General features: G+C 37.1%; 1 protein-coding gene across 11 annotated transcripts; it reads right to left on the bottom strand.

The window, feature by feature from the left end:
- Nucleotides 1-8,916: 8,916 nt before the first annotated feature.
- Nucleotides 8,917-21,829, bottom strand: LOC139822391 (DNA endonuclease RBBP8-like). 11 transcript variants are annotated; one of them, XR_011734503.1, is made up of 12 exons: nt 16,916-17,563; nt 15,841-16,012; nt 15,249-15,623; nt 14,765-15,069; nt 13,585-13,682; nt 13,150-13,366; nt 12,213-12,388; nt 11,962-12,061; nt 11,825-11,896; nt 11,411-11,493; nt 11,272-11,331; nt 8,917-10,785 (listed from the first exon to the last, which is right to left on the bottom strand). XR_011734503.1 is itself a non-coding variant. In XM_071794058.1 (11 exons), exons 6-10 carry the CDS (start codon nt 13,636-13,638, stop codon nt 11,853-11,855), a joined length of 591 nt encoding a protein of 196 aa, XP_071650159.1. In that variant the 5' UTR covers nt 13,639-13,684; nt 13,832-13,989; nt 14,765-15,069; nt 15,249-15,623; nt 15,841-16,012; nt 16,916-17,563; the 3' UTR covers nt 8,918-10,785; nt 11,825-11,852. The 11 variants fall into 11 exon arrangements, 8 of the variants coding, with proteins under 8 accessions (XP_071650159.1, XP_071650158.1, XP_071650156.1 ...); XR_011734504.1 differs by lacking the exon at nt 11,411-11,493 and having other exon boundaries at nt 8,918-10,785; XM_071794058.1 differs by lacking the exons at nt 11,272-11,331; nt 11,411-11,493 and adding an exon at nt 13,832-13,989 and having other exon boundaries at nt 8,918-10,785; nt 13,585-13,684.
- Between the last annotated feature and the right edge of the window lie 389 nt (nt 21,830-22,218).

The raw sequence follows: 22,218 nt of genomic DNA, 5'->3' as shown, positions 1-22,218 counted from the left end.
CCGGTGTACCGGGGCTCTACCGGGTGGACCTGTTATTTCCTTTACTCGTGAGAATAACAATGGAGTTGGACAAAAAGAAAAATCCGAGGCGCGAGCAGCCTGTATTGGATGAACTACAATCTGACTCATCCACCAGGTCGCGTCCCGTGGAAACAAGCAATCACGAGAACGTACCGAAGTCCGGTTTAGTTCCCGTGGTGACATTGAACCGTTTGGACATCAAGACGAAGGTTTTACCTCCGACCCAGAGTCCACCAAAGAAAAAGAGGCAGATTTTTTTACAGGTGTGGGCAAAATGCAATTCAAAATTACGTATCCGTGCGACGGTGTAAGTATTTTGTGCTGTGCAATAATTTGTGCATTAATAAATGAATTTTTGTAATAATTTAATTTTTAATTTAATTTAATTTAATTTAATTTAATTTAATTTAATTTAATTTAATTTAATTTTTTAGTATCTCAATCGAGGGTACAAATGCAAATAGAATTTCAATTTACTCCATACGAGCAGATACCTCCGAGAATGAGATACCTTTGCAGCGCTGGCTTAGGATTTTCATTTCTCATAACATTAATCGGCACAATATATGATATATTTATATATCAAAAACGTAACGTGGTAAACGTGTCTACGGCATATCGGAAAAATAAAATTGAAGAAATATTAATATGTTTTTCCGCTTACACAAATACAAAAAAAATATTTAGCACAAAGTTGGATGCCGGCACAATACCCGTTATAATAATTAATAAATATTTAAAAAAAATTGTGCAAATTTAAACCTATTTCCATCAAAATCTAGAAAAAAAATTTTTTCACCATCACAAAGCTTCCTCTATGAGGAAGCAAAAACCGTCAACGATTTACGAGCAACACTCGTAAACAAACGCGGATACGTTGGGCAAACGTAAAAACTAAGATCCTATCCCATGCATCCTTAATTTGCTCCTGGATGTGTGCTTGTACTAATATTGCAGCTAGTGATAGCAGTATTATTGACCCAAAACTCCCAAGCTCCCCAAGCTTGACGACCAATTTCAAATTTAATGTCTCCTCCGAAATACAACCCAGTTTCTCCGCACGAGACCCACTCGTGCGGGGAGGGGGGGCAGTTTGGAATATAAAAATTCCTGCGATCAGGTGGACTCGAACCCGGTTCCTCGGGGTTACGAGTCTGGCGCTTTACCACAAGACCACACTGCCATCCCCTAGGATGCATGGTCGGAGGGTAAGTCCGGCGGCAAGCGACCAATCTCTGGGAACCTGAAGCCACCCCCAAGTGTATTGTAAGTTCCCTCATCCGGTGTACCGGGGCTCTACCGGGTGGACCTGTTATTTCCCTTACTCGTGAGAATAACAATGGAGTTGGACAAAAAGAAAAGTCCGAGGCGCGAGCAGCCTGTATTGGATGAACTACAATCTGACTCATCCACCAGGTCGCGTCCCGTGGAAACAAGCAATCACGAGAACGTACCGAAGTCCGGTTTAGTTCCCGTGGTGACATTGAACCGTTTGGACATCAAGACGAAGGTTTTACCTCCGACCCAGAGTCCACCAAAGAAAAAGAGGCAGATTTTTTTACAGGTGTGGGCAAAATGTAATTCAAAATTACGTATCCGTGCGACGGTGTAAGTATTTTGTGCTGTGTAATAATTTGCAGACATAATTTTTTTACAAATTAACATAAACATTCTGTATGTATTATATTCTTTAAATTTAAGTTTTTATTCTTCCGGAAAAGGCAGTAATTTTTTTTCTTTAATAATCTTTAGACAATGCCTACGCATCTTTAGCATATCTGTTGAATATTTTTTAATAGATGGATTTTCTCCTCTTGCTATTGATATAGCAAATGCTGCTGCAAATATACCACACGATGCTAGGTCCGGCTGCTTTGTAACTTTTTCAAATATTACATCATTCTGGATTAAATTAGGATATCGCTTTTTAATGTATTTTTGTTCAACTAATGTTAGATCGTCATAAGAATGCGTCTCAAAATACAAACTGTCATATATATGAAGTTTTACACCGTCATAATAAATACAATGCCAGTGGTTGCCAGCTTGACAACCTCCAACAATCTGAACATCTGGGGTAAAGATTGGATTAACCCAATGTAAACCAGTAATAAATAATACATCAACACGATTAAATTGAGTGTTATTTTCTATTATTTTCATAATTTTATTGACGCACGATCGGACACCTCGGCCGATACTCAAAGCGAAAACGCAGGGAGAGGAGAATTCTCCCTGACGTCATACGAAAGCGATATATTCGACCCCGAGGAAGAGGATTATACCCCCCGGGCCGACAGAATGAGCCAGCCACGAGCTGCCGCGACCATCGCGCCGCGAGAGGACATATCCCCGGCGCAAATTAACGCGGAAATAGAGCGGCTTAGGCCCGCGGAAAATGGGCAACCGCCCGAAGGCAACCAAAGTCGAGCCCCCGAGCCATATGCGCGTGAAGTTAGCCCCCCCTCTTGTAAAACTTCATCTTCCCGCGGAATTAGGGAGTGGTCATCAAATAAAAAAGCAGGTTTTCTCCCAGGAGTCTTTAGTCTTCGGAAGTCACCTGTGAAGTGAAGTCACCTGCAGTGCTCCGGCGATTGGTGAGTGAATTTTACTTGAGAAATAAGTGTTTTGAAGCTATATATCCGAATCTTAGTAGAGTCGTTGTCCCGCGTGTCGCAGTGAGGGACGATAACCTCGGAATTCGCGTCTCTTGCCTTCGTTTCGATTTCTACTTCGAGTGAGTGAATCGCGCGGGAAGACGCTTCGGTGAATGGCTCGAACCTCTCGTTAAGTGCGGGAATTAATAATTAATTGAGTAATTCAAGAGAACGATCGCGCGTTTGGCATTCTCATACTACTCATACAGCCGACGCAAGTAAGCCCAGGAGTAATAAGCTCCGTGCTCAGCGATGTCCTACGCATGATGCGCGACATGCAGGAACGCATGGACCGTACAGAGGCCGCAGAGTTCGAGCGCTCTGTAGAAGTCCTGCGCGCAATCCGCGAGGTACGGGAACGCATGAGTCGAATGGAATCCGCCACATACGATTGCCCCGATGCGCGAGAACGACGCGTACGGATCAGCCAGGGCCCGCTGGACGTGACCTACGGACGGACGCACAGCGACGTCCGTAGTCAGCCAGGGCACCATCTCGGGTTCCTCAGCCTAAAGGAAGCCCGTAACATGATTCCCGAAATGAACGGAGAATCCCGAGAACGCGTTCGCGAATTTATTAATGCAAGCACTTACGCGATGAAGAATATACAGCCCGCGGACGAAACTATGCTCCTAGAAGCAATCTTGTGCACAAAGTTCAAGGGCAAGGCAATGACCGACTTCGACAAGCGCGATATTCGCGACTTCGAGCAGCTAAAACGCGAACTCGAAACGGAATATCTCGGAAAGCGCGGCATGACCCATCTGCAGCTAGAATTCAACTCGCTAAAACAAAAAGCGGGAGAAAGCGCGCAGGAATTCGGGCGTCGAGTCGAGAAGCTCGCGAGAGAACTGTATGAGGCCATGGAAGAAGGCCAAGGGCACTCGCAAGAGCAGCAAAAGGCGATATTGGAAAGTATTAAAATGCAAGCTCTGCATAACTTCCAAATCGGGCTGCATGATGATATCAAGATGCTGGTCCGAGCACAGCGATATCCAAGCCTACAGGAGGCAATAACCGGCGCCAGTGCCGAGGAAAAAGTTAGAGGCCCCTTCCCGCGGAACGGACAAGCGGTAAACAGAAATAGATTTAATCAGGGAAACGCGCGAAATGCGGGAAACGCGACCGTGAAATGCTACAAATGTGGGAAGACCGGCCATTACGGGCGAGATTGCCGTGCGAGCCAACAAGCTAATAAATTCTCGCTGCCGCGAGCGAATAAGCCGGGTGGCATAAACATAATCGAGTGTACCTACTGCAAGAAAGCAGGGCACAAGCGCGACGAGTGCTGGTCGTTAAACGGACGGCCGAAATCCGAGCGACCGCGCCGACCGAAACAGGAAAGTGCGAAAAAAGCACCGATAGGCACAGTAAGAAAAACCAAAGCGAGCGAATCTAGCGAGGACGCACCCTCCGACAGCAGTAGCGAGGAGGAAGAGAAGCCGAAAAGAAATAAGGCACGCGCCGCCGAGACATACCGAGTGTCTCAGGTAACGGAGAAGCACAAGACGGGCCCGCTAGATATCATAACACTGCCTATACAGGAAGCGGAACGAGGAGAAATGAATCTTCTATTAGATTCCGGAGCAACACTGACATTGATTAAAGTAGGCAACCTAAAAGGGAAAACAATGGTGCGAGAGGAGAAATTGGCATTAATCGGCGTAACAGGACACCAAATTCCCACGCTAGGAAAAATAAAAACGACCGTAGATCTCGGAAAAAAGAAAATACGTCACACAATGTACGTAGTAAAAGATGACTTCCCCATCGAATACGAAGGAATATTAGGAAATGACTTCCTAACTAAACATAAAGCCGATATCTCAAACACGTCAAAACAGTTGAAAATAGGGAAAGCCATTTTCAAGCTACGACCGTATCAAAAAATAAAGCTACCTCCCCGCAGTGAAACCATTGTAAAAGCCGTCACAGATCATAACTGGGTAGGCATAGTGAAAAGCGGTGAACCTGCTCCCGGAGTTTTCATCGGGCATTGCCTCGTAAAACCCGTCGAATTTACTTGCCCGGTCAGCATATTGAACGTGACGGACAAGCCGGTGGAGATCCTCACTCCACACGTAACGTTAGAAGACCTGCCGGCGGACGACGCCGCGAGCGTACTCACGTTACAGGCGAATGAAGAATACGAGACCGTCACAGAGCGACAAAAGAAAGTGCGCGACCAAGTACAGCTCGATCACCTAAACACAGAAGAGCGAGAGGCAGTAGAAAAAATTTGCGATGAATTTTATGACGTTTTTTACCTAGACGGAGATAAACTAAGCGCCACTACAGCAATAAAACATGAAATAAATACTCTAATAATTTTTTAATAGATCTGGATGACGTTTATATTTAAAAAATTAATTTCTTTGAAAAAATATTCTAGATATGTTTTTACTTCTTTTACTTTAGATTTTATAAAAAATAATTTTCAATTATTTTATTTTTATCTACTTGCGTTATTTCCACATTTCGAGGTCAAGTTTACTTATATTAAATTATTTTTATGTAAGATTGTGCTTCAAGCATACGTATCGATACGTTCTAATTAAGGATCTTGAGATAACCTTTCGGATCGGTAATAAATCGCTCGAGCAGGGAACACATTTTCAAAGACCATATTTCGAAGATCGGTACAGTATCAAACGCACAGGTACGCACGAAATAAATACACGACCCGATAGTGCGCCAGTAAATGTAAAGCCATACCGGTTACCCGAGAAACATAAGGCCGAAGTGAGAAAACAAATACGGAAAATGCTGGACGACGGCATAATTCGTCCGAGCACAAGCCAGTGGAACGCGCCAATAGTAGTTGTCGCCAAGAAACCTGACGCGTTCGGCAGAATAAAATTTCGCGTAGTGATCGACTTCAGAAAAATGAACAATCTCACCATGGGAGACTCCTTCCCCATGCCAAATATTACAGACATACTTGATCAGCTAGGCAATGCGAAATATTTTTCTGTGCTAGATTTAGCCTCGGGATATCACCAAATCCCGATGCATGAAGAACATAAGCAGAAAACGGCATTTTCGACTCCAGACGGACATTTCGAGCACAACAGAATGCCATTCGGTCTAAAAAATGCACCAGCGGCCTTTCAGCGATTAATGTATGCGGTATTAGCCGGACTGTTAGGATTAAAATGTTTCGTGTATATCGATGACATCGTTATATACGGAGCATCGCTGACGGAGCACATTAAGCGGTTAATCGCAGTACTGCGCAGACTACGAAAATACAATCTTAAGTTACAACCGAACAAGTGCGCATTTTTACGAAAAGAGGTCATTTACCTAGGGCATGTGATATCCGAAGACGGAATATCGCCAGACCCGTCTAAGTTACAACCAGTAAAAGAATTTCCGACCCCGAGAAGAGTGAAAGATATACAATCTTTTATCGGGTTAGCCGAATATTACAGGAAATTTATCGAAAATTTCTCAAAGATAGCCAAGCCTCTAACAAAGTTCACAAAGAAAGGAGAAAAATTCAATTGGTCAATCGAACAACAGAACGTGTTTGATCTACTTAAAGAGAAATTAACGACAGCCCCGGTATTGAACTACCCTGACTTTAGCAAAGAGTTCTTGGTGACTACCGACGCGTCAGATGACTACCGACGCGTGCAGTTCCGTGAAAATTTGAAAGAATCGCGACGCCGATTGCCCCGATTCGTTCCGCGTTCATCACCACGTTAACGACGACGAAATGTTCGAAGACGTCGGTAACCTGGCGCGACACTTACGCGAATCAAGTGAATGCCCCGTTGAAAAGATCCAGATGGAAATCCAGATGGTAATCTACATGGATAACTAGATAAATATATATGTGGATTCCTATGGATTTCGGATGGTTTTGTATGGATTTCCTATGGTTATCCAGATGGAAAACCGTACTGAAAAGGTACATATGAGATTCATATGGTTATATATATGGCTAACCATATAGATTTCCACCTGTATCCCAGATCGGATTTGTATGGTTTTCCACATGGTTATCTACATGTATAACCAGCTGCATTTTTTGGATGGCACTTCGTATGGTTTTTCATATGGGTTTTCACATGGTTTCCATATAATTTTTCATATAATTTTCCACATGGTTTTTTATATATCGTTTTTTGACAAAACAATTCACTATTATCAACGTTTTTTTTTAAATAAAATCCAGGTTATTAGATAAATATTGTCAAAATCAACATGGATATCCAAATGGACTGTTACAAAAAGTAAATGATTATCCACAAGTTTTTTACAAAATACAGATAGATTTCCATGTAGATTTTGATAAAATTCTCTTAGCTATGATGGATTTTATAAAAATTTTGTCGATATTCTGGTACAAAAATCTACGTGGATCTTGTAAAATGTATAATACATTAGATATTCAATGATATTTTATTTGTAAAAATTCTACTCTTTATCGTAACATGATATTTAAAAAATCTAATATTGAAAGTTTATTTTTTCATATAAGTATTTAATGACTTAACTTAAACTTTACGCCATCGGAGCCGTGCTCTCACAAGGAACAGTAGGCCAAGACCGACCGATAGCGTACGCCAGCCGAGTATTATGCAAGGCAGAGCAAAATTATAATACCACAGAAAAAGAGCTATTAGCAATCGTCTGGGCGGTAAAACATTTCCGTCCCTATTTATATGGCGTTAGATTTAAAATCATAACCGATCACAAACCATTGATCTGGTTATTTAATGTAAACGACCCCGGCTCCAGACTAATAAGATGGAGGCTAAAACTAGAGGAATACGATTACGAGATCGTACATAAAGCAGGAAAAAACAACGTGAATGCCGATGCATTGAGCCGAAATCCGATAGCCGAAACATCAGCGATAAATGTAACGCAACAGTATTAAAAAATTTCACATATTTTTTTTTTTTTTTAATAATACTGCGCCAATTACAAAGAGAGAATATTATATATATATAATGACTCACCGATTCGATGCGCAACGGGCGGAGTTATGCAGCCACGTAGCTACGGTGATACTGTAACACACAAACATAAGATTTAAATTAAAATATCGCTCAAAATTATTAACATTTAAAAAGTTAATTCTTACGCGTCTCTAATTCGTCTTTTAATAAAATATATTTAGCAATACAATTATCTGTTTATCGAAACAGATCTTTACGGGAATAAAATTTTAGATAACAAATTTTCTTTTTTTAATTACTTTTAACTTAAATAGTTTTAACTTTAAATTAAACAATTCGAATAACATGGAAACAAATTATTAATTTTATGTAGCTAAGAGATGATACTTACCCCAAGGTTGCTCCGCCGGTGCCCGATGCCTCTCTCAGGCCTCCTCCTCCTCTCAGGACATCAGGTTTCCTCCTTCTTTTCTTCCTTGTACGCACTATTACTTTTTAGTGCATGAGGATCCTCTCACCGCACAGGACACTCGCGAGAAACACTCGCGGATAATAAACTACAATCGCGCGCGGACTAATTATCAATAAAAGTCTTTCTCGCGCGATACTGTACGGCACTCCCGTTTAGAAAAGTCCTTTAGTCCGAATACTTATACGACACTCCCGAAGCAAACGCGACGAACCGGCTGCGGTTCGTTTGTTCAATTAAATCGGCGGACGAAGGGTACGTTAGCTTCCCCGTCTTTAGATTTTTATCCAAGCAGAACGAGCAGTTTTGCTTGGGTAAAATCCTCGTACTGGGTACTGGGCCTTCCCACCTCGCCAAGGTCGTACCCGCGGGAAGGAAGTGCAGTTCCGTGAAAATTTGAAAGAATCGCGACGCCGATTGCCCCGATTCGTTCCGCGTTCATCACCACGTTAACGACGACGAAATGTTCGAAGACGTCGGTAACCTGGCGCGACACTTACGCGAATCAAGTGAATGCCCCGTTGAAAAGATCCAGATGGAAATCCAGATGGTAATCTACATGGATAACTAGATAAATATATATGTGGATTCCTATGGATTTCGGATGGTTTTGTATGGATTTCCTATGGTTATCCAGATGGAAAACCGTACTGAAAAGGTACATATGAGATTCATATGGTTATATATATGGCTAACCATATAGATTTCCACCTGTATCCCAGATCGGATTTGTATGGTTTTCCACATGGTTATCTACATGTATAACCAGCTGCATTTTTTGGATGGCACTTCGTATGGTTTTTCATATGGGTTTTCACATGGTTTCCATATAATTTCTCATATAATTTTCCACATGGTTTTCTATATATCGTTTTTTGACAAAACAATTCACTATTATCAACGTTTTTTTTTAAATAAAATCCAGGTTATTAGATAAATATTGTCAAAATCAACATGGATATCCAAATGGACTGTTACAAAAAGTAAATGATTATCCACAAGTTTTTTACAAAATACAGATAGATTTCCATGTAGATTTTGATAAAATTCTCTTAGCTATGATGGATTTTATAAAAATTTTGTCGATATTCTGGTACAAAAATCTACGTGGATCTTGTAAAATGTATAATACATTAGATATTCAATGATATTTTATTTGTAAAAATTCTACTCTTTATCGTAACATGATATTTAAAAAATCTAATATTGAAAGTTTATTTTTTCATATAAGTATTTAATGACTTAACTTAAACTTTACATAATATACATAAGTTATACATAATTATTAAATGTGTAAAATACAAATATAAAATAATAAATATAAAATTATTAAAATACGTAAATGTTATTATGTAATACATGATATTATGTAATACATAATTAATATAATATAAAATATGCAGTTTATTAGATCTAAAGTATACATAGTCCTACAAATACAGCATTGACTTTTTGACAGCATTACAATTTTTTTTTTCAACGAGAAAGTACTAAGAAAACGTTATTAAACAATAAAAACTTTTTTAACATTAACATTATTAACATCTTTACACATAATTTTTTCACTTGTAGTTTATGAATACATTTTCTAAAAACAATTTTTCATCCAATTATTTATTTTATTCTGTAAAATTTTTTACCGATTTTTACATTTATCTGTACCAATGCATATTGGGTATACCTGATATATACTGCTGTCGGTGAACAGTCATGATAACACACAATTTTTCAACATTTCTTGTTTCTAAAAATTCAACAATGGGGTTAATAATCATAATTTTTTTTATGCTTGTAAATTCTTCAGAGAAACAGTTTTCTACGTTTATCTTTTTATATACAGTGTATTCATTATTGTTAGCGTCATCAACGATAAATTGTTGTATGTGGATAAAATGACCGTTCACCGTTTGGGCAAATGAATTATCGGATCGATAACAAACATTATTTGCAGACTTGAATAAACACTTATTTTTTACCATTCTTCCGTATGCCCTAGTACGCTCTATCTGCACACGAGTGTTATGTCAATAATTATCGGACACCCTGTATAGAACTTATTTTTTTTAGTTTAATCAAAATTACTTGTAATTGAAGATAATATATGGTTTTGTAGGACTCATTGTTTTCGAATAATATTGAAATTGATGATGAAATTTTTAACAGCAGTGAAGAGGATGAAAGTTACAATGAAGTTTTAGATGATAGTCATAACATTCCGCAACGGTTTACAAGATTAATACAAATGTTGCAGAAAGATGATACAAATGAAACTATCAATACAAATTTTGTTGTAAATAAAGCCGAAATATTGTTGGCGATTTTAAAATTTTCATCAAAGTACGGTTTATCAAGTTCGGCTACAGCAGATCTTTGTAAAATGTTAAATACTTTTGTCGCTGCACCTTTTATTCCAGATACACGGTATATGATAGATAAATTATTTTATCCAGGAGAAGGAATAAAATACCATGCAGTTTGCCCAACATGCAAAACACATATAGGTGAATTTTGTAAGAACAATCATATAATTTTTTGTCAGGTTTGCGAAGAAGAAATTAATGTAAAAGACCCATGTTACCGTGATTTCTTTATCACATTAGATATAACAGATGAAATCCAAAGCATCATAGAGAGTAACTCTGATTATTATGAAGTTACGTGAAGTTACGTGCTTCAATCCTTTCTTCATAATTTAATTCATATAGATTTGAATTATTTGTAGAGTCTGCAATACAAATTATTTTCAAATTCTATAAACATATGTAAAGGGACTATTCAAGCATTACGTAAATATGTACAGACAGGAGATTGACGGAAATGTTAGTTTGCATACAGCGAAGTTAATTCAGGTGTTTATATTTTTTAAAAAATTTACAAAATATTACTTTAAAGTTTTTTTGAATATAAAAATAAACATGATTTTATGAGGTCGTTTTTTTGGTAATGCTAAGTCACACAAATTCCATGACTTCCCGAATTTCTACATGATTAAGAATATTCCATGGCTTTTCCAAACTTTCCAAGATTTTATGACTACTGGACTTCTTGCCTTGTTAATTAATAATAAATTATTGTTTTATACATGAAAAAGGATGTATTATTTTGAGAAATCACAAAAATGAAAAACACACAACTTTTATGGATTATTCATTACAAAAATAAATTGTTAATTTAAATAAAAAAGTTCGTATGAGGAGAGTATTTTACTTACAGTGAAAATATTACAAAATACAATATAACGTAAAATATTTTGTATCCTGCCTCTACCCTCCTGTAAAGAATTGTAAGAAATTCTAAGTAGTATTCACGAATCATATAAGCACTGTATATTTTTTGAAATGCCTCCTTACTAAATGTTTAGGCTGCATGGATGAAGAAAGATTCAAACAATCTCCAAAATATGTTTACGTAACACTTGAATGGTATTATGTTTCTACAACAATATTCTTTATATATATATATGCAAACATTCCTATAAAAATATTAGAAACAGCAATTTTAAAACTGTACTAATGTTATAGACTAATAAATTTCTACTATTTTGCAAGATTAAAAGGTTTAGAAATATACAGGGTAGGCTATTTTAATTTACCCACTAAAGTAACTTTTTAGAAAAACATTTTACAGAAAAATGATTCAGACAAAAGTTACATGATTTTAAGGGGGACATAAGGTAGTGTCATTGGTTTGATCGTTTGAAGATCACGTAAAGGTTGAGCGATATGATATATTCGATATATTAATTATAAAGTAAAAAGTCGAACCTTTAAATATTTCAGCTTTTATTCGCTGTCAATCAGTGCCTGATGTCTCGGGAAACTCGGGATCCCAAAAACCTTTAAAAAGATTATATTTATTATATATAATATATAAAAAATAATAATAAAATAAAATATTATACCTGGTGGTGTATTTGGTCGCTTATATTTGTGTCGATGTCGCGAGATTTGATTTTTTCGTTTTTGCAATTGTTCTTCCGGCAATCCCAATTTGTTATAATACTAAAAGTAAAAATCGAATATCACAAATTACTTTTTTATGAGAAAAATATTTATTTTTATTTATATTTATAATTTTTTTATTTATATTTATTTATTTATATTTCTTTATTTATTTATATGTTATATAACTATACTTTTAATATTGTATTACCTCTCTGCATTCGCAGCAATCCGAGCCCTTCAGCTTTGCTCTGTCAGCTTTACATCGTATGTTAAGATGTTTTGTAATGACCTTTCTTTTTGATCTTTTAAACTTATTCAATAACGTCTTCTTTTCAGGTAGCTTGTTTTCTGTGTCATCCATATCATTTAAATTTGTAACTTGCTCTGCAGGCAGATAAAAAGTTTCGTGTTTGTAGGCAAAATTATTTATATTACAACTTATGTTACTTTTACCTTTCAATGTATTAACTGCAGTATTAATCAAGAATTTATTACTTTCCATTTGCGTAGAAGTATAAGTACTTTTCGAGATATTTTAAATTTCGTCCTGATACTTTTTAATATAAAATATAAAATATCTCATATTCACTTTTTGATGACTTTATCTTAACATTTTTAGGCGTTTAATACTAAAAGGAATTGATTAATTAAAAAAACGAAGAATTAGATTTAAAATTTTTATTGGATTTTTTAATTGCATTAGTGGTTTTTGCAAAACTCTATATTTAAAAATTAATTCTATTAATCGATTTCTTTTATTATTCTACATCTGAAAGTATTAAGGTAAAGTCATTGAAAAGTGAATATGAGATATTTCATATTTTATATTAAAAAATATCAGGACGAAATTTGAAATATCTTGAAATGTAAAAGTTAACAAAAATATACTCAATTATAGTGTTGTGGAAACCTCTCGAGATAAGCTACAAGAATATGCAATAAAAAACATGAGGTTCCATTTAAGAAGTTGAAGGTGACCTTTACGTGACCTTCAAATGACTATCCTTATCTCACTACCTTATGTCCCCCTTAAAACCATGCAATTTTTGTCTAAAACATTTTTTTTATAGAATGTTTTTCTAGAGTTACTTCAGTGGATAAATTAAAATTGCCTACCCTGTATACTGATTACATTACTGTTTTACCTGATAAATTTGAAGGCTCGACATTTTGAAAACTATTAGTCATATCAATCAGTATGCTATTTTCTGCATTACGAGTAAGATTTTGATCATTAGATGATACACGAAAGCTGTCAGTCACACTGCCTATGCTTCTACTGCTCTCAAAATCGCCAGTTTCCTCAAACAAATTCCGAAAACTAGCTGTTGTATCTCCTATACTCTGTAAATCAATGTCTTCCTGAAATATATTATAATTATAATTATATTCGGCTAGATCTTATATATGGAAACAGATCTGCTCAAGTATAATAAATTAAAGATAAAATCATATCGCGCCAAATATCGGATATTATTATATGTAATCATATAAAATTAAATATTTTATCAAATTTTTTTATATCTATTTACATCTGATCCATATTACACCCATTTTTTCTCGGAGAGAATAAAACTTACTTCAAAACTTGCATTGAAGGATTCTACTGGATCTTCATTCACGTTATCAGACATCTTTATACAGTTTTTAGCTAGTCACAAAGAAATTCTGTAGAATCCTATAAAAATATTAAAAACATAGATTTTGGCAAATGGTATTTATAAATAATTTATATAAATAAACGTATAATGTATGTCTATTGTAAGGTATCCACTTTGTAATGTAAGGTATCTAGCTCGTAAGATCTAGTTTTAAGGTAACTTAACTTGTATCCATTTAGTTTGACTCTAATTGTAATATGAATCTTCCGTTTAAACATTAACGCGCTTATACTAGTGGACGCACTAGGAGCGCGCTTAACCCTTGTGTCCATGATGCCAGAACTCGGTCCGAGATCTCGGTCCGAGAAACGTATAGTTAAGGACCTAAGATTTATGCATTTAAAAATGCCTGATTATGCGTGAAATTTTATTGAAATTATGCAAAATTATGCGGTCTAAAATAAGCTGAATTTTAGTGTGTATGATCTTGTTTCTTAGTATGTACTTTAAATACCATTATTGCTTTGGGACAAACCACTGTCTAGCAGTAGAGATGGAGTTTAATGAGTACACTGAGGGTCGAGGGAAATAAGAAATCAAAATACAGATACAATAATCCATCTATAGAGGCAGTTTATTAAATAAAAAAAATTAAATTTAAGTATGAAATATGCATGGAACAGTTTTCTAACTTGAGTTATAATTGTTATAAAATTTAATTAATGAAATGAAGAACATAAAATAAACTAAAAGTATCTCTTGAGATACAACACAAGCAATACCTAGTAACTGAACTAAAAAAATAAAGGTACAGAAGTGTTGACCAGAATTCACTAGATTCGAATTTGAATGTGTGTGTGTGTGCCCTGCTTTAACGAAAATTACAACTTCTATAAAGCAGGGGATACATACGTGTGTTTGGCGCCCTGCTTTAACGAAAATCATAACTTCTATAAACCAGGACATACACACGGTGTGTTTGTGCCCTGCTTTAACGAAAATCACAACTTCTATAAAGCAGGGCATACACACGTGTGTGTGTGCAGTGTTTTAACGAAAATCACAATTTATCAATTTTGGCTACGTACAGTATTTCACAACCATAAAATTTTAACCTAAATGGCACCGTTATACTAAACGCGTTATACTAAACATTTACCTTTATTGCGAACGTGCGTGCGATTTTGTCTCTCCTCTTAGGCTGGAGCAGGCTAGCGAGAGTACCGTGGCACGTATTTTCCGCGTGATGCGTAACGAGCTGGCCGCGCGCATTGTGAGTCCTCGAGGTGAGCCCGCGTAACAAGGCCGGCGGAAGAACTCCCAGGAGTGTAGCTACGGAGGATAATTCGTTCTCGCCAATTACGCCCACTTCCACACCGGAGCCGTCGGTGAAGCCGACGTTCCCGAGAATGAGCACCGCTGCTAGCACTCTTACGACGTCCAAAAATGGAATGCCTAACACGCCTGGGGAACAATAAAAGATGTAGGAAAAGATGGGGAAAATCTGATAATCTCTTTCCAAAAGGTTTAATCAACGTGAGAAATAAAAAACGTAAAACATTAAGCATTTCGGCTAATTTAATTGTATCAGGTTTTTATTAAAATAAAATTTTATGTTATTTTTTTCATATTTAATCACATACCTAAACAAGCTTTCCACGCTTGAAACCGAATCGCATCTTCAGATTCGTCCTGTTACGTATCGCCATGTTGAGGGTACCTCAAATTTTTCAGATTATATCCCTCCAAATTTAATTTAACTGTAAAAATTTATTAGGATAATTTATTTCTTGATAGTTAATTATTATTAATCATTTTTATGCAATTGTAATAATATTATTATAATTAATTGCATTATCTCTCTCGTCGTGAAACAATCCAGCTAATATCTGATAAAATATATGGTAGTTTTTCTCGTCTGATAATGGTCTGATTACTCGCGCCTGGTCTAGGAAGTAACAATGAATTTTTGTTCTATATAAAGCACCGTCCGTCACTTGAACCTCAATGAAGTGACCCTAAAGATATAAGTTGTTTTAATATTTATATTTGCTAACTATTACTAAATAATCACTATTACATATTTATTGCTATTTATCATATTGTTCACAATACTTTTAATTTAAATATTAATACTACGTCTATAAACTTTCTTTTCATAATATTATTTCTCTTTCATCTTTCTCCTTCCTCCCACCCTCTTCTATCTCATACATCTCGAAGCAAACTACTTACTATCCTTGAACTCTCCGAGTTTGTAGCGCGGTTTTCGCTGAGTCCAAGGATCTGAGGACCGTGAAGGCTGCCGCGAGATTGAAAGCGTTCGTTTCCGGTCCGCCGCCGGCGACGTCGAAGAGTTGCCTAAGTAATAGCATTGAGGCGTACGTTTTTCCGGATCCGCTTGTCCCTGTGTAGAAGAAGTTCCAGAACATGCACACTTAATTTATATAATTTTTAGAAATTGTTAAAAATTGAAAAAAAAATCTAAAGATCAATAGTTTTTAAAACTGATAGACGATTAATGTACTTTAATGCGCGAAAATCATAAATAGAGATAATATAGTGATATATGGTAATAATGACTACACTGTTGGAAAATTTGTGTTAAATATAACATAAATCACATGTTTTAACGGTCCCCTCAAATTTTTGTGTCAGTTTAACATAATATGGATGTGTTAAATGGTAACATTGATACTATGTTAAAATATTTTAACAGAAAAGAAATGTTATTCTGATCGTAATTTGAGGTTAATTATTTGTACAATTAACATAATTTTTATGTTAAAGTTAAGATTGTAAGATAAAATCAACATTCTTCTTCTACAAATTTTTATTCTTACTTCTGTTATAAAGTAAAATCAACACTCTTTTTCTGCAAATTTTAACACATTTAATAAATACGTTCAAATTGTGTTACTTTAACATATTCTTTAAATTATTTTATTAATTTTACATTTTAAATTTGTAAAGTTCAATTAACATAGAAAGCACATGTTAAATCTACACACGTATGTGTTGATTATTTTACACAAAAATTTTAACAAGGACCTTTTTTAACAAAACTACAAAAATTTTCCAACAGTGTATAAATTACATGTAAAAGAGAAAATATTATAGATTTTAGCACACAAGCATACGAAAAGTGCAATATTGAGAATGTAATAAGAAGATATATGGATACAAAGAATAAAACAAAATATAATTTTAGAGCTCGAGGATTAAAAATTTCAGTAATAAAAAAAAATGTTTTATAATAGATTGTTAAAATCAATTGGAAGACGCTGTCACAGCACTCGCAACTTTGTACCTTACAGCTTCTTCTCGGTCTCCCAGAACTTAAAATACTTGTAAAATACTTGTCCAATATGAAGACTTTGGAGAGACCGAGGGTAGCCATTTCAGGTGTTCGAGTCTTAATCCCGTCCAGAATTTTCCCCATTAAGCCTTCCTCCGAAATCCTCTATCTAATCTAACGTTTTTGCGGGTCTAACGAGATAGGACATTTCGGGGTTCCCGCGTCTTCGTATCCTCGGAGCATTCGTCACCGCACTCGCACATTTTTCACCAAAAAAATTTTTCAATACAGAAAAAACACTCAAATTTACATCACACTGCATTGTAAAACAATTATTCGATCCAAGAGTTTATACACTGAAGCATATAAATTAAAATGCTTGAGATTCCGGATAAATACGTGGCGAATTAAATTCTCAACGCTGGAGAATATCGCGATAACCAGATCTCCACGAATAGAGAGTCAGTCGATCAATCCGGATCAATGCACTAACGTCGGCACAATTTTTTAACCGTGTAAAGTTAAACAGCCGTATGCACTTTTCAACATACGAAGAGTGGCGAGCCGTCGCGTTCAACTGGGCGTCATTGTTGCCTGAGACCCACCTTCTGGGCCTTATTTCTCCTAAGGCGCCTTTGCCGTAACTTCGACAGGTAAGAGCAACGGCGCTTACCTAGTCCACGGGTAGTTGGGTGGAAGGCACCACACGGGCATGCCGGGGTCCAGGATATCTGCCGAATGGAGTTGGTGGGAGGTGGGAGGTAAGGCGGAGAGAGAGGAGAGAGGAGAGAGAGAGAGAGAGAGAGAGAGAGAGAGAGAGAGAGAGAGAGAGAGAGAGAGAGAGACTTATCTTCTTCTGGGGTCCAACTTCCCCTACTTCTCGCGTGCAAGTGAGCCTGTTACTCCCCCCACTCAGGCCGTGAAGCAAACTGGGAAAAGGCCGCGCGAGTGGTAACATGGAGGGAGGAAAGCCCTGACAGGGGCGGACGACCACTACGAGTAGATCCCTACCACCAAATACGCTCGCTATCGACGAGAGTATGCGAGAAGTTAACTTTGTTCGCTTCGTTACTGTTGCGAAAACGATAAGAGAGTCGGCGATTGCTGATTTAATGTAAATGTCGAATATTTTTAATGAAAATTAATAATTTGTTTTACGCACAATTTACAGTTTGTGAAATGATATTTATTTATTAAAGTTAATACAAGGTATTAAATAATAATGCACGTAATATTTAATGATTTAAATAAATACGTTTTAAATTAATCGAATTTAAAGCTAGTTTACGTAGTTATAATGTTTTAATTTTTTATAAAAACAGATTAAAATTAGATTATGTGTTATAATGTTTTAATATTTTGTAAAATTAAAACATTACTTCTTTATTAGAAAAAAAACTTAAACAGTTTAAATAAAATTATAGTATGAAAAAATATATTTAATAAACCTTTATATTTATAAATTATTATATTTTGTTTTTAACAATTTATTCCGAAAAGTAGATAAATTATTGACATAAGAATCCATTTGACAAATTTTGAAAATTTTAAGACTATAATTCAAAATTCTATAATTATTGGGTTATAATATAAATATTAATAAGTATAAAGAGAAAAAGAATATGAAAATATCAAATCTAGAATGTGATAAAGAAATATTTAATATCTCAGGTGAATCGATTTAAGGCATAGTTCTCGGCCGGAGGAGAAAGAGGATTCGTTCTTCGCAGCGAAATTCAAATCTGTCTGTAGAAAACCGGTTTCGATGTGAACGCGATGGACTCGAATGAAAAACAGGACCGTGGGGCCTTTCGCAGGTTCGATTCTCGAGTCAAGATCGTAACTCCGCTTCGTTTGATACTACTAGTTCGTATAGTAAAAAGTAATTTTTCTGATCTCTCGAAAATGTCTACTCTTTCATCGAGCTTTACTCTTGCGAATCTACCGGTAAGTAATTTTGATGGAAAATTCGATGCTTTATACAAATTCGATAATAATTTTTGCATATTTTCAAAATTTTTTTATTTTTGGAGTAACAAAAGTAAAAAACGACTTTCGGGGCTAAGTCGACAGGGGCTAAGTCGACACGCTGTTTTATTAGTTCCCAATAATAAACAATGCTTGTAATGCAACATATGGCCCATGACAAATGTGTGCGCACGTGTAATCGCGAATTTACTTGCATAAATTGTTTTTCAGACATGAATTTAGATGAAAATAATTGAATGTTTAACAATTTTTGTTCTCATTATTTCCAATGATTGTTTTACTTAATTCCAAATTTTTGTACTTTCTAAATACACGATAAACAAATGTATATTTAGTTTCAGACAATAAAAACGAAATTCCAGATCAACGTGTGTCGATCAGGCAAAGTGTCGAGTTTATCCCGGCCGTTCTCTCTTTTTCTTTCATTTAGGTTTTTCACTCCATCTTTTACAGGTCTAAAATCTAAAACCTGACCAGCTATCTGATTGTAGAAGATCTTCCAGAAAGAAATTCAGGCAGGTAGAAACAGAAAACCAGTTCTAACTAGCTCCACGGGATTATATTCCCCTCTAATGGGGGCTCCACGGGGCAGCATACTTCATGCTCTCTTAGTCTCTCCCCCACTTACTTTCTAACTCTACCTTCTATAGGTATAATACCTATAAGTATGTATCGCGATAAATACTTGGATTTACCCACGCACTTGAGTGACTTATAAACGAATCTATTGATTCATTACTATTAATCACTGCCGATTAATCGACGATTGAAAATTATTACGATACGTCATGACCATTTATAAAATCGAAAAACTCTGGCTTATTATTCGGTGTGGATTTGTCACATGAGAACGTGAGGTGCGATCCACGATGAAATTATTCATCCGTCAAGCTACAGCAGTATGAAGACATCGAATCTCTACAAGGTAAGTGAGTGAGTGACTGAGTGAGTGAGTGAGTGAGAGAGAGAGGGACCGTGTATGTGCATAAGCAATTATTGAGATTCGTATTTTTGCGTAAAGATACATAACAGTCTCGCGATGCGCTTATACTTGGCGCGAGACTGTTATGTATCTTTACCCAAGAATACGAATCTCAATAATTGCTACCGTGTCTCTTGATCAGCGAGTGTAGCTGATCGCAGCGAGCGCCCTACTTAACGCCCGCGTCGGACGGTGAGTTGCGCCGCCCCTGCCTACCTTCTGTACGCGCCCCGTTATTCGCTAAATATTTTCTCCAGTAATTCAAAAAGTAAGCTTCGGACAAAATTTTCGTACAGGAAAAAGTGTCTTAAAATCACTTCAAGAATACGTCTTTACAAGGACGCGGGGTTGTTCTGAATCACCCTAGGACATATGTCTAGCTCGGACGACCATGAGAGCCTGAAATTCGAGGGGAGAAACAAGGCGTGAGAACGACGGAACGGCGAAGGGAAAAGAAACGAGTTAGGACGGCCTAGGAAAACGTTAGATAACAATCTTACGATAACCGCGATACGGGTCAATGAATTAAATCGACAAGACTATGGATGATCGTGGAAAGGATCCGTCAGTTCTTGTTTGACGGCACAAAGTTTATGACAAAATTTACGATAATTGATTCAACAAATTCGACAAATTGCAATTAGATTTTATAGAGACAGGTAATTGAGAAAGTTGCCCAAAGAAAAATTATAGTAGATGACTCAGGTTTAAGCTAGGAATGTTGCTGTTAGGTAACTCTGCGAATTCCAACCTTGGAGTAATACGATGAATAACTGCGTAGCTTCCAAAGTTTCAATCTCTAGCGTGTTTGCTATTAAGATTTTTCCGTTCCTACTTTGCGATTCAACTTGACGCATTGTTCCATAACATTTAGTCTTTTTTTGCTGAAATAGCGTTTTACGCTATTTTAGCTTGACTCGGGAGCAACGAGGCTGACCGTAAAGCCCCTTGCACAATGCCAGGCAACAGGCAATAGGAACAGGAAATAACCAAAAAATCGTTAATTACAACCTAAAAAATTCGAATGCTATGATTGGTTGGCAATAGGCAATAGGCACATAATTTCCAACGTGACGGAAACTCTGTGTCTATTGCCTGTGTCACTGTTTATTCTGCATTTATACATGATTTCTTATTTCTATTCCCTGTTCCTATTCCCTGTTGCCTGGCATTGTGCAAGGGGCTTAAGTGATGGATCGGACGGACTCAGCCCAGGCATGCCGCTTCGCGCCTGCGGGAATAGAAAAAAAGGGCAACGTGTATTTTGTTATAGCGTCGGGTCTAAAGGGACCGCGCGCGCGCGCGCCGCTCGGAGGTAATCAAAGGTGCGCGCGCGTGACGTGATGCGGTGAAGAGGCAAAAGCTGATGGTACCGGTTGAGAGTCGTTTCTGTGCCCGCGGTTTAGCTAGGCAAGCATAATGCGCGAGCGTATGCATATACATATGAACACGCGTATGTGTGTATACATATGCATGTACCAAGCGCTCAGGATAGGACAGGACAGGACAGGATGGAGTACTTATAGCGTTTTCGATTTGCGACTCAAACCGACTCGGGTCGCATCATGTATACAGGACTCTAGCATCATTGACGTAGAATACATACATATCTATGTATGTATTCCACGTCCATTGATGCGACCCGAGTCGGGTCGAGTAGTAAATCAAAAACGCCATGTCAGTGAAAGTGGCGAGTAGCGCGCCGAGTAGTCGGGCTCCAAGCGATTGCAGCACTAAAGGATCAAGGCCGGCCGCTTAGGCGACGACTACGGAACGCACGATAATAAGACGTTCGCGTTCTCCATACCATTTTCTAGACGTTCGCCGTCGCTGCCGATATATCGGCCCACGGAAGCTGAAAGCCACTGAATGCTGACTGCCGCCGCACTCGCGCTGCTCGGAGATCGGGCCCGGAGATACACGGACGGATCGAGTCGCGAAGCGCGCTTCGAGCACCTCTGGGAAGTCTCAGACGGATGAACGGCCGTCCGTCGCGAGCCGTTTGCGTAATTCCTTGGTTGAATGATGAAGCACTCGGCCCAATCTCAGTCGAGCAATAAAAGCCGAGAATGGTAGAGAGAAGTTTGTGCCGGAGTAAAGATTGTTTTCAGAATAGTCCTAAAAAGCGGTAGACAAGACAGAAAGAGAAAAAAAAAGAAATAATCGTCGTCGAGTAGCGGTGATGACAGCCATTGGCAAACTGACCCAAACAGTAATGATAATTTTCTTATTATCGAATAATTAATCGGCAACAGTAACGGATGATTTATTCAGTTCACATTAGTTGACGATGGCTTTAGATCGACCATCTACTAATCTCTGTAAGCTAATGGAGAATAATTCT

This window comes from Temnothorax longispinosus, chromosome 11, assembly GCF_030848805.1.
Source record: "Temnothorax longispinosus isolate EJ_2023e chromosome 11, Tlon_JGU_v1, whole genome shotgun sequence".
Taxonomy (NCBI): Eukaryota; Metazoa; Arthropoda; class Insecta; order Hymenoptera; family Formicidae; genus Temnothorax; species Temnothorax longispinosus.
This window is presented reverse-complemented; position numbering and strand designations above follow the sequence as displayed.